General features: G+C 69.7%; 1 protein-coding gene across 1 annotated transcript in view; it reads left to right on the plus strand.

The window, feature by feature from the left end:
• Positions 1-12,609, plus strand: part of IQSEC2 (IQ motif and Sec7 domain ArfGEF 2) — a 33,833-nt gene extending 21,224 nt beyond the window's left edge. The window contains 6 exon segments of the mRNA XM_068998116.1: positions 434-559; positions 657-756; positions 3,828-3,989; positions 8,447-8,608; positions 9,637-9,686; positions 11,614-12,609. Of these exon segments, the coding sequence (XP_068854217.1) occupies positions 434-559; positions 657-756; positions 3,828-3,989; positions 8,447-8,608; positions 9,637-9,686; positions 11,614-12,609 (1,596 nt within the window).
• Positions 12,610-12,782: the final 173 nt, after the last annotated feature.

A 12,782-nucleotide genomic window follows, 5' to 3' on the forward strand; every position in this document is an offset into this window, starting at 1 on the left:
GTGTTCCAGGTGACCCATGGGACAGGTTCTAGGCCACCCATGGGAGACATTCCAGGTGATCCGTGGTGGGGGGCAGGATTTTCTAGGCCACCCATGGGAGACATTCCAGGTGATCCGTGGTGGGGGGCAGGGTTTTCTAGGCCACCCATGGAAGCAAGTTCCAGGTGACCCAGGGGTGGGAGATGTTCCAGGTGACCCAAGGGACACATTCCAGGTGACCCATGGGACAGGTTCTAGGCCACCCATGGGAGACATTCCAGGTGACCCCTGGGGGACATTCAGGGTGACTCGTGGGTGACATTTGGGGTGACCCATGGGGGGATGCTCGGGGTGACCCCAATGATGGTTCAAGGGCCCCGTCACCCCCCAGGGGTGGGGCTGGTGGGGCTGGGGGTGTGCCCCGCCCCGGAGGTGACCCCGCCGCTGTCCCCAGGTGCTGTCCCTGCCCCACCGGCGCCTGGTCTGCTGCTGCCAGCTCTACGAGGTGCCCGACCCCAACCGGCCCCAGCGCCTGGGGCTGCACCAGCGCGAGGTTTTCCTCTTCAACGACCTGCTGGTGGTGAGCGGGGGGTGCCGGGGGTCTCAGGGGGTCGCAGGGGGTCCTGGGGTGGGCTCACCCAGGAGATGGGTCCCCGGTGACCCCCTGGCCTCGGCAGGTGACGAAGATCTTCCAGAAGAAGAAGATCCTGGTGACCTACAGCTTCCGGCAGAGCTTCCCGCTCGTGGAGATGCACATGCAGCTCTTCCAGAACGCCTGTGAGCCCCACGGCACCCACGGCACCCCTCGGCACCCCCACGGCATCCCCACGGCATCCCCAGCACCCCACGGCACCCCTCGGCACCCCACGGCACCCCACGGCACCCCACGGCACCCCACAGCATCCCCAGCACCCCACGGCACCCCTCGGCACCCCACGGCACCCCACGGCACCCCACGGCACCCCACAGCATCCCCAGCACCCCCAGCATCCCCAGCATCCCCAGCATCCCCAGCACCCCACGGCACCCCTGGCACCCCTGGCACCCCACGGCACCCCACAGCATCCCCAGCACCCCCAGCATCCCCAGCACCCCACGGCACCCCACGGCACCCCACGGCGCCCCCACGGCACCCACAGCATCCCTGGCACCCCACGGCGCCCCCGGCACCCCACGGCACCCCCAGCACCCCACGGCACCCCTGGCACCCCCCAGCACCCCACGGCATCCCCACGGCACCGCACGGCATCCCCACGGCACCCCACGGCACCCCACAGCATCCCCAGCACCCCACGGCACCCCTCGGCACCCCACGGCACCCCACAGCATCCCCAGCACCCCACGGCGCCCCCACGGCACCCACAGCATCCCTGGCACCCCACGGCGCCCCCGGCACCCCACGGCACCCCCAGCACCCCACGGCACCCCTGGCACCCCCCAGCACCCCACGGCATCCCCACGGCACCGCACGGCATCCCCACGGCACCCCATGGCACCCCACAGCATCCCCAGCACCCCACGGCGCCCCCGGCACCCCTGGCACCCCTGGCACCCCACAGCATCCCCAGCACCCCAAGGCACCCCTGGCACCCCTGGCACCCCACAGCATCCCCGGCACCCCACGGCACCCCTGGCACCCCATGGCACCGCACGGCATCCCCACGGCACCCCTGGCACCCCTGGCACCCCACGGCACCCATGGCACCCCTGGCACCCCACGGAATCCCTGGCACCCCACAGCATCCCTGGCACCCCACGGCACCCCTCGGCACCCCTGGCACCCCACGGCACCCCACAGCACCCCCAGCATCCCCAGCATCCCCAGCACCCCACGGCACCCCTCGGCACCCCACGGCACCCCACAGCATCCCCAGCACCCCCAGCATCCCCAGCACCCCACGGCACCCCTGGCACCCCACGGCACCGCACGGCATCCCCACAGCACCCCTGGCACCCCACGGCACCCCTGGCACCCCACAGCACCCCCGCACCCCACAGCACCCCCCAGCACCCCATGGCACCCCACAGCACCCCACAGCACCCCTGGCACTCCACAGCACCCCCGCACCCCACAGCACCCCACAGCACCCCACGGCACCCCCGGCACCCCACGGCACCCCACAGCACTGCTGGCACCCCCAGTGCCCCACAGCACTCCACAGCATCCCTGGCACCCCATGGCTCCCTGGCACCCCACAGAACCCCACAGCACCCCATGGCACCCCCGGCACCCCCAGCACCCCACGGCGCCCCACGGCATCCCCAGCACCCCACGGCACCCCTGGCACTCCACGGCACCCCTGGCACCCCACAGCACCCCACGGCACCCCACAGCATCCCCAGCACCCCTGGCACCCCATGGCACCCCGGCACCCCACAGCACCCCCAGCACCCCACAGCACCCCACGGCATCACATGGGACCCCATGGATCCCATGGCACCCTATGGGACCCCACAGGACCCCACAGGACCCCCCTGTTCCCACAACACCCTCATGGGGGGCTCCCCCAGCCCTGTGCCCACCCCGGAGCGTTGTGTTCTCCATGGGGTGTCCCACGGGGTCCCCCGGGGTGACTCCGCTCCGTGGTGTCCCCGTTGGACATCCCATGGAACGTCCCTCACGGAATGTCCCTGACCCCACGGGGATGTCCCTGACCCCATAAGGGATGTCCCTGACCCTGGGAGTGTCCCTGACCCCATAAGAGGTGTCCCTGACCCCATGGGGGTGTCCCTGACCCCATAAGAGGTGTCCCTGACCCCGGGCGTGCCCCTGACCCCATAAGGGATGCCCCTGACCCCCCATCCCCCCCAGATTACCAGCTTGGGATCAAGCTGCTGTCGGTGACCCCGGGGGGTGTCCCTGACCCCATAAGGGATGTCCCTGACCCCATAAGGGATGTCCCTGACCCCACGGGGCTGTCCCTGACCCCAGGGGATATCCCTGACCCCCTGGGGGTGTCCCTGACCCCATAAGGGTGTCCCTGCCCCCCTGGGAGTGTCCCTGACCCCATAAGAGGTGTCCCTGACCCCCTGGGGGTGTCCCTGACCCCATAAGAGTGTCCCTGACCCCATGGGGGTGTCCCTGACCCCATGGGGGTGTCCCTGACCCCACGGGGCTGTCCCTGACCCCGGGGGGTGTCCCTGACCCCGGGGGGTGTCCCTGACCCCATAAGGGTGTCCCTGACCCCCTGGGAGTGTCCCTGACCCCATAAGAGGTGTCCCTGACCCCCTGGGGGTGTCCCTGACCCCATGGGGGTGTCCCTGACCCCATAAGAGGTGTCCCTGACCCCCTGGGGGTGTCCCTGACCCCATGGGGTGTCCCTGACCCCATAAGGGTGTCCCTCACCCCACGGGGCTGTCCCTGACCCCATGGGGTGTCCCTGACCCCATAAGAGGTGTCCCCGACCCCATAAGGGATGTCCCTGACCCCATGGGGTGTCCCTGACCCCACGGGGGTGTCCCTGACCCCCCATCCCCCCCAGATTACCAGTTTGGGATCAAGCTGCTGTCGGTGACCCCGGGGGCTGTCCCTGACCCCATAAGGGATATTCCCTGGCTCCCTGGGGGTGTCCCTGACCCCATGGGGGTGTCCCTGACCCCATAAGGGATATCCCTGACCCCATAAGGGTGTCCCTGACCCCGGGGGTGTCCCTGACCCCGGGGGGTGTCCCTGACCCCATAAGGGTGTCCCTGACCCCCTGGGGGTGTCCCTGACCCCACGGGGCTGTCCCTGACCCCAGGGGATATCCCTGACCCCCTGGGGGTGTCCCTGACCCCGGGGGGTGTCCCTGACCCCATAAGGGTGTCCCTGACCCCCTGGGGTGTCCCTGACCCCCCATCCCCCCCAGATTACCAGTTTGGGATCAAGCTGCTGTCGGCGGCGCCGGGGGGGGAGCGCAAGGTGCTGATCGTGTTCAACGCCCCGAGCCCCCAGGACCGGCTGCGCTTCGCCAGCGACCTCCGCGAGTCGGTGGCCGAGGTGCAGGAGATGGAGAAGTACCGAGTGGAGGGTGAGCGGGGCCCCGGCACTGGGAGCACTGGGAGGGGCACTGGGAGCACCAAAATGGGCACTGGGAACACTGGGAGGGGCACTGGGAGCACCAAAATGGGCACTGGGAGCACTGGGAGGGGCACTGGGAGCACCAAAATGGGCATTGGGAACACTGGGAGGGGCACTGGGAGCACCAAAATGGGCACTGGGAACACTGGGAGGGGCACTGGGAGCACTGGGAGCACCAAAATGGGCACTGGGAGCACTGGGAGGGGCACTGGGAGCACCAAAATGGGCGCTGGGAACACCAAAATGGGCATTGGGAACACTGGGAGGGGCACTGGGAGCACCAAAATGGGCACTGGGAGCACTGGGAGCACCAAAATGGGCACTGGGAACACTGGGAGGGGCACTGGGAGCACCAAAATGGGCACTGGGAGCACTGGGAGCACCAAAATGGGCACTGGGAACACTGGGAGGGGCACTGGGAGCACCAAAATGGGCACTGGGAACACTGGGAGGGGCACTGGGAGCACTGGGAGCACCAAAATGGGCACTGGGAACACTGGGAGGGGCACTGGGAGCACCAAAATGGGCACTGGGAACACTGGGAGGGGCACTGGGAGCACTGGGAGCACCAAAATGGGCACTGGGAGCACTGGGAGGGGCACTGGGAGCACCAAAATGGGCACTGGGAACACTGGGAGGGGCACTGGGAGCACCAAAATGGGCACTGGGAGCACTGGGAGCACCAAAATGGGCACTGGGAACACTGGGAGGGGCACTGGGAGCACCAAAATGGGCACTGGGAGCACTGGGAGCACCAAAATGGGCACTGGGAACACTGGGAGGGGCACTGGGAGCACCAAAATGGGCACTGGGAACACTGGGAGGGGCACTGGGAGCACTGGGAGCACCAAAATGGGCACTGGGAGCACTGGGAGGGGCACTGGGAGCACCAAAATGGGCGCTGGGAACACCAAAATGGGCATTGGGAACACTGGGAGGGGCACTGGGAGCACCAAAATGGGCACTGGGAGCACTGGGAGCACCAAAATGGGCACTGGGAACACTGGGAGGGGCACTGGGAGCACCAAAATGGGCACTGGGAGCACTGGGAGCACCAAAATGGGCACTGGGAACACTGGGAGGGGCACTGGGAGCACCAAAATGGGCACTGGGAACACTGGGAGGGGCACTGGGAGCACTGGGAGCACCAAAATGGGCACTGGGAGCACTGGGAGGGGCACTGGGAGCACCAAAATGGGCGCTGGGAACACCAAAATGGGCACTGGCAGCACTGGGAGGGGCACTGGGAGCACCGGGAGCACCAAAATGGGCACTGGGAACACTGGGAGCACCAAAAAGGGCACTGGGAGCACCAAAATGGGCACTGGGAGCATTGGGAGGGGCACTGGGAGCACTGGGAGGGGCACTGGGAGCACCAAAATGGGCACTGGCAGCACTGGAAGTGGCACTGGGAGCAGTGGGAGCACCAAAATGGGCACCGGGAACACCAAAATGGGCACTGGGAGCATTGGGAGGGGCACTGGGAGCACCAAAATGGGCACTGGGAGGGGCACTGGGAGCACTGGGAGCACCAAAATGGGCACTGGGAACACTGGGAGCACTGGGAGGGGCACTGGCAGCACCAAAATGGGCTCTGGGAGCACTGGAAGGGGCACTGGGAGCACCAAAATGGGCACTGGGAACACTGGGAGTACTGGGAGGGGCACTGGGAGCACTGGGAGGGGGACTGGGGCCACTGGGAAAGGCGTTTTGGTGGGGTCTGGGGATGCTGGGGGTGCACTGCGGGCCACTGGGCTGATTGGGGGTGGCACTGGGGGCCCCTGGGGGTACTGGGGGTCACTGGGGGCCCTGGTGGGCACTGGGGACACTGGGGATCACTGAGGTCACTGGTGGGCACTGGGAACACTGGGGGTCACTGGGGGCCCTGGTGGGCCCTGGGGTCACTGGGGGTCACGGGTGAGCACTGGGGGCACTGGGGCCACCGGTGGGCCCTGGGGGGCACTGGGGGTCACTGGTGTGCCCCCCCAACGGAGGTGGAGAAGCAGAAGGGCGTGGCAGGGGCGCTGGGGGCACTGGGGGTCACTGGGTGCACTGGGGTCACTGGGGGTCACTGGGGGCAGTGGGGGTCACTGAGTGCACTGGGGTCACTGGTGGGCACTGGGGGGCACTGGGGGTCACTGGTGGGCACTGGGGGGCACTGGGGGCAGTGGGGGTCACTGGGTGCACTGGGGTCACTGGTGGGCACTGGGGGTCACTGGGGGCAGTGGGGGTCACTGGGTGCACTGGGGTCACTGGTGGGCACTGGGGGGCACTGGGGGCAGTGGGGGTCACTGGGTGCACTGGGGTCACTGGTGGGCACTGGTGGGCACTGGGGAGTACGGGGGAGCAGTGGGGGGCAGTGGGGGTCACTGGTGGGCACTGGGGGGCCCTGGGGGTCAGGGGGTCACTGAGTGCACTGGGGGTCACTGGTGGGCTCTGGGGGCCCTGGGGGTCACTGTGGGGCACTGGGGGTCACTGGTGGGCTCTGGGGGCACTGGGGGTCACTGGTAGGCCCTGGGGGCACTGGGGGGCACTGGGGGTCACTGGTGGGCACTGGGGGTCACTGGGTGCACTGGGGGTCACTGGTGTGCCCCCCCAGCGGAGCTGGAGAAGAAGAAGGGCATGGCGGGGGCACTGGGTGCACTGGGGTCACTGGGGGTCACTGGTGGGCACTGGTGGGCTCTGGGGGCACTGGGGGTCACTGGGGGTCACTGGGGGTCACTGGGGGGCACTGGTGGTCACTGGGGGTGACTGGTGGGCACTGGGGGTCACTGGTGTGCCCCCCCAGCGGAGCTGGAGAAGCAGAAGGGCGTGGCGGGGGCACTGGGGGTCACTGGGTGCACTGGGGGTCACTGGTGGGCACTGGGGTCACTGGGGGTCACTGGTGGTCACTGGGGGTCACTGGTGGGCACTGGGGGTCACTGGGGTCACTGGGGGGCACTGGGGGGCACTGGTGGGCACTGGGTACACTGGGGGTGACTGGTGGGCACTGGGGGTCACTGGGGGGCACTGGGTACACTGGGGGGCACTGGGGGGCACTGGTGGGCACTGGGGGTCACTGGTGTGCCCCCCCAGCGGAGCTGGAGAAGCAGAAGGGCGTGGTGGGGGCGCTGGGTGCACTGGGGGTCATTGGGTGCACTGGTGGGCCCTGGGGTCACTGGTGGGCACTGGGGGTCACTGGGGGTCACTGGGGGTCACTGGGTGCACTGGGGGCACTGGGGGTCACTGGGGATCACTGGGGGTCACTGGGTGCACTGGGGGCACTGGGGGTCACTGGGGATCACTGGTGGGCACTGGGGGCACTGGGGGTCACTGGGGGTCACTGGTGGGCACTGGGGGTCACTGGTGGGCACTGGGGGTCACTGGTGTGCCCCCCCAGCAGAGCTGGAGAAGCAGAAGGGCGTGGCGGGGGCGCTGGGTGCACTGGGGGTCACTGGTGGGCTCTGGGGGTGACTGGGTGCACTGGGGGTCACTGGGGGTCACTGGTGGGCACTGGGGGTCACTGGTGGGCACTGGTGGGCACTGGGGGTCACTGGGGTCACTGGGTGCACTGGGGGTCACTGGGGGTCACTGGGTGCACTGGGGGCACTGGGGGCACTGGTGGGCACTGGTGGGCACTGGGGGTCACTGGTGTGCCCCCCCAGCGGAGGTGGAGAAGCAGAAGGACGTGGCGGGGGCACTGGGGGGCACTGGGTGCACTGGGGGCACTGGGGGTCACTGGTGGGCTCTGGGTACACTGGGGTTCACTGGTGGGCACTGGGGGTCACTGGGGTCACTGGGGTCACTGGGGTCACTGGGGGTCACTGGTGGGCTCTGGGGGTGACTGGGTGCACTGGGGGTCACTGGGGGTGACTGGTGGGCACTGGGGGTCACTGGTGTGCCCCCCCAGCGGAGCTGGAGAAGCAGAAGGGCATGGCGGGGACGCTGGGTGCACTGGGGGTCACTGGGTGCACTGGGAGTCACTGGTGGTCACTGGTGGTCACTGGGGGTGACTGGGTGCACTGGGGGTCACTGGGGGTCACTGGTGGGCACTGGGGGTCACTGGTGTGCCCCCCCAGCGGAGCTGGAGAAGCAGAAGGGCGTGGCGGGGGCACTGGGGGTCACTGGTGGGCACTGGTGGGCACTGGGGGCACTGGGGGTCACTGGTGTGCCCCCCCAGCGGAGCTGGAGAAGCAGAAGGGTGTGGCGGGGGCGCTGGGTGCACTGGGGGTCACTGGTGGGCTCTGGGGGCACTGGGGGTCACTGGGGGTCACTGGTGGCCTCTGGGGGTCACTGGTGGGCACTGGGGTTCACTGGTGGGCACTGGGGGCACTGGGGGTCACTGGTGGCCTCTCGGGGTCACTGGTGGGCACTGGGGTTCACTGGTGGGCACTGGGGGCACTGGGGGTCACTGGTGTGCCCCCCCAGCGGAGCTGGAGAAGCAGAAGGGCGTGGCGGGGGCGCGGGGCGCGGGCCCCCCCCGGGAGGCGCTGAACGGGCTGAGCCGGAGCAGCCTGGAGGAGGCGTTCGGGGGGGAGGGGCTCAAACGCAGCGCCCTGAGCAGCTCCCTGCGGGACCTGTCCGACAGCGGTGAGACTGGGAGCACTGGGAGGCACTGGGAGCACTGGGAGGGGCTTTGGGGTGTCCACAGAGGGGTCTGGGGGGGTCCCCTAGGGAGCTTAGGGTCCTCTGGGAGGGGGTTTGGGGTGTCCACGGGGGGGGGTTTGGATGCCCTGGGGGCGGTCTGAGGTGTCCACCGGGGATTTGGGATGCTCTGGAGAGGTTTTGGGGTGCCCTGGTGGGGAGTTGGGGTGTCCAGGGGGACATTTGGGGGTCCCTGAGGTGGTTTTGGGGTGCCCTGGTGGGGAGTTGGGGTGTCCAGGGGGACATTTGGGGGTCCCTGAGGTGGTTTTGGGGTGCCCTGGTGGGGAGTTGGGGTGTCCAGGGGGACATTTGGGGGTCCCTGAGGTGGTTTTGGGGTGCCCTGGTGGGGAGTTGGGGTGTCCAGGGGGACATTTGGGGGTCCCTGAGGTGGTTTTGGGGTGCCCTGGTGGGGAGTTGGGGTGTCCAGGGGGACATTTGGGGGTCCCTGAGGTGGTTTTGGGGTGCCCTGGTGGGGAGTTGGGGTGTCCAGGGGGACATTTGGGGGTCCCTGAGGTGGTTTTGGGGTGCCCTGGTGGGGAGTTGGGGTGTCCAGGGGGACATTTGGGGGTCCCTGAGGTGGTTTTGGGGTGCCCTGGTGGGGAGTTGGGGTGTCCAGGGGGACATTTGGGGGTTCCTGAGGTGGTTTTGGGGTGCCCTGGGGCAGGGGTGGGTCTGCTGGGAGGGTGTTTGGGGTGTCCTGGGAGACTCTTTGGGGTCCCCAGATTTGGATCTCCTGGGATGGCGTTTGGGGTCTCCTGGGGTGCAGGTTGGGGTCCCTTGGGGGGCTTTGGGAAATTTGGGGTGCCCCAGGAGGGTGTCCGGGGGGGGGGGATTTGGGGTTTCCAAGGGGAATTTGGGATCCCTGGAGGGGTCTCCTGAGGGGTTTGGGGGGGTCCGAGGGCGACTTGGGGTGCCCTGGGGGGGTCTCCTGGGGGTCTCCCCTACTGCCCCCCCCTCACTGCTTCCCCCCCCAGGCAAGCGGGGCCGGCGGAACAGCGTGGGGTCCCTGGACAGCACCATCGAGGTGAGGGGGCCACGCCCTCAGTGCCACCCCCTGAGTGCCACCCCCTGAGTGCCACCCCCTGAGTGCCACCCCGAGTGCCACCCCCTGAGTGCCACGCCCTCAGTGCCACGACCCTCAGTGCCACGCCCCTGAGTGCCACGCCCTGAGTGCCACATGCCTGAGTGCCACGCCATGAATGCCACGCCCTGAGTGCCACACCCCTGAGCACAACACCCTGAGTGCCACACCCAAGTGCCAAACCCCTGAGTGCCACACCCCTGAGTGCAACACCCTGAGTGCCACACCCTCAGTGCCAAACCCCTGAGTGCCACGCCCCTGAGCGCCACATGCCTGAGTGCCACGCCCTGAGTGCCACGCCCTGAATGCCACACCCCTGAGTGCCACACCCTGAGTGCCACACCCTCAGTGCCACACCCAAGTGCCAAACCCCTGAGTGCCACCCTCTGAGTGCCACCCTCTGAGTGCCACACTCAAGTGCCACACTAAGTGCCACACCCCTCAGTGCCATGCCCCTGAGCGCCACGCCCTCAGTGCCACAACCCGAGCGCCACGCCCTGAGCGCCACGCCCTGAGCGCCACGCCCCGAGTGCCATGCCCAAGTGCCACGCCCTGAGGGCCACGCCCTGAGGGCCACACCCCAAGTGCCACGTCCAAGTGCCACACCCCTGAGTGCCACCCCCTGAGCGCCACGCCCCTGAGCGCCACACCCCTCAGTGCCACACCCCTCAGTGGCACACCCAAGTGCCACACCCTGAGAGCCATGCCCCTGAGCGCCACACCCCTCAGTGCCACACCCCTCAGTGGCACACCCAAGTGCCACACCCTGAGAGCCACGCCCCTGAGCGCCACACCCCTCAGTGCCACACCCCTCAGTGCCACACCCAAGTGCCACACCCTGAGAGCCACGCCCCTGAGTGCCACACCCTGAGTCCCACGCCCCTGAGTGCCACACCCTGAGCGCCACGCCCCTCAGTGCCATGCCCTGAGCACCACGACCCTGAGTGCCACGCCCCTGAGTGCCACCCCCTGAGTGCCACCCCCTGAGCGCCACACCCCTCAGTGCCACACCCTGAGAGCCACGCCCCTGAGTGCCATGCCCCTCAGTGTCACACCCCTGAGAGCCACGCCCCTGAGGGCCACGCCCCCAAGTGCCACCCCCTGAGTGCCACACCCCTGAGTGCCACACCCCTGAGTGCCACGCCCTGACTGCCACACCCCTCAGTGCCACACCCCTCAGTGCCATGACCCTCAGTGCCATGCCCTGAGTGCCACACCCTGAGTGCCACACCCCTCAGTGCCACACCCCTCAGTGCCATGCCCTCAGCGCCACGCCCCTGCGCACCACGCCCCTGAGTGCCACACCCCTGAGTGCCACACTCCCAAAGTGCCAGACCCCTCAGTGCCATGCCCTCAGTACCACACCCCCGAGTGCCACGCCCTGAGCGCCATACCTGAGTGCCACGCCCCCGAGTGCCACACCCCTCAGTGCCACGCCCCTCAGTGCCACGCCCCCCAGTGCCACGCCCCTGACTGCCACACCCCCAGTGCCACACCCATTTAAGCCCCGCCCCGTTACCAGCCCACACCCAAACCCCACCCACCTTGGCCCCACCCACCTTGGCCCCACCCCCGCGTTCCCAACCGACCCCCTTGTACAGAAAAGGGGCGGGGCTTGTCCGAAGTGGGCGGGGCTGGCAGAGGGGGTGTGGCCACGGACGGAAGGGGCGGGGTTTGTTTACCAGCCCCGGAGCTCATCCACCAATGGGAAGGTGGGGAGGGCAAGGGGGCGGGGCTTGCAGCGGGGGCGGGGCTTGTCCATGGAAGGGGCGGGGGCTGTTCCGGGAGAGGGCGGGGCGGGCCCGAAAGGGGCGGGGCCGAGCCCCGAGGGGGGGCGTGGCTCCCTGGCCTGACCCCGCCCCCTCCGCAGGGCTCCATCATCAGCAGCCCCCGGCCGCAGGCGCGGGGGGGCCCGGGCGGGCCGGGGGGAGCCCCCGAGGGCTACAAGCCCCCCCCCCGGCCCGTCTCCAACTCCTCGTCCTTCCTGGGCTCCCTGTTCGGCAGCCGCCGCGGCAAAGGCCCCGCCGGGCCCCCCCCCGGCGCGGGCGGCCCCACCTCGGCCTCGGCCTCGTCGTCCTCGGCGTCGTCGTCGCATCACCACCACCACCCCCCCCCGGCGGCCCCCCCCGAGGGCCCCTCCAAGCTGCAGGCGCTGCACGCCCAGTACTGCCACGGGCCCGGGGGGGCGGCGGGCGCGGGGGGGGGTCCGGGCCCGCCGCCGCCCCCCCCGTACCCCCAGCAGCCGCCCCCCCCCAGCCGCCCCGCGCCCCCCCCGCCGCTGCCGGCCATCGCCGCCGGGGCCCCCCCACGCTTCCACGGGGGGCCCACCCCCCCCTTGTCGGCGCCCCCCCAGCAGCACGGCCCCCCCGGCGGGGGGTTCCCCCCCCCGCACCCCCATTACACCCTGCACCGGCCCGGCAAGAGGGGAGGGGCTCCGCCCGGCGCCCCCCGCCAGCCGCTGTCCCCCCTGCCCCTCTACAGCCCCGCGCCCGCCCACCACGGGCTGTCCCACGCGTACCCCCCCGGGCCCCCCCCGCACCACCACCCCCCGCCGCCCCCCGCCCCCGCCAAGCACTTCGTCTTCGGGGGGGGCGGCGGCGTGGGGGGCCCGGCCGGGGGGGCCCTGCGGGGGGGCGGCGGGGGGGCGGCGCCCCCGCCCCATCACCACCATCACCACCATCACCACCACCATGCGCCCCCCCACTCGCCCATCCCCCCCCACCCCTCCTACCCCCCCCTGCCGCCCCCCTCGCCCCACACCCCCCTCAGCCCCCACTCCCCCGCCGGCCCCACCTCGCCCCTGGCCCAGGCCGGCCAGGGCCCCCCCAAACCCAAGGGGGGGAACCGCATCAGCACGGTGGTCTGAGCCCCCCCCCCCCGGCAGAGCCCGGACACAACTCGTGGCAGCGATGGACGGCGCCGGCCTGCTGGACGCGGTGGTTATTTTTGTAACCCCCCCATTCCCCTCAATTCCCCCCTCCCCCCCCACCCCACCCCCCCAAAAAAAAAAACCTGCACGTGGCTCGTGTTTGGCTGCTC

This window comes from Aphelocoma coerulescens, chromosome 31, assembly GCF_041296385.1.
Source record: "Aphelocoma coerulescens isolate FSJ_1873_10779 chromosome 31, UR_Acoe_1.0, whole genome shotgun sequence".
Taxonomy (NCBI): Eukaryota; Metazoa; Chordata; class Aves; order Passeriformes; family Corvidae; genus Aphelocoma; species Aphelocoma coerulescens.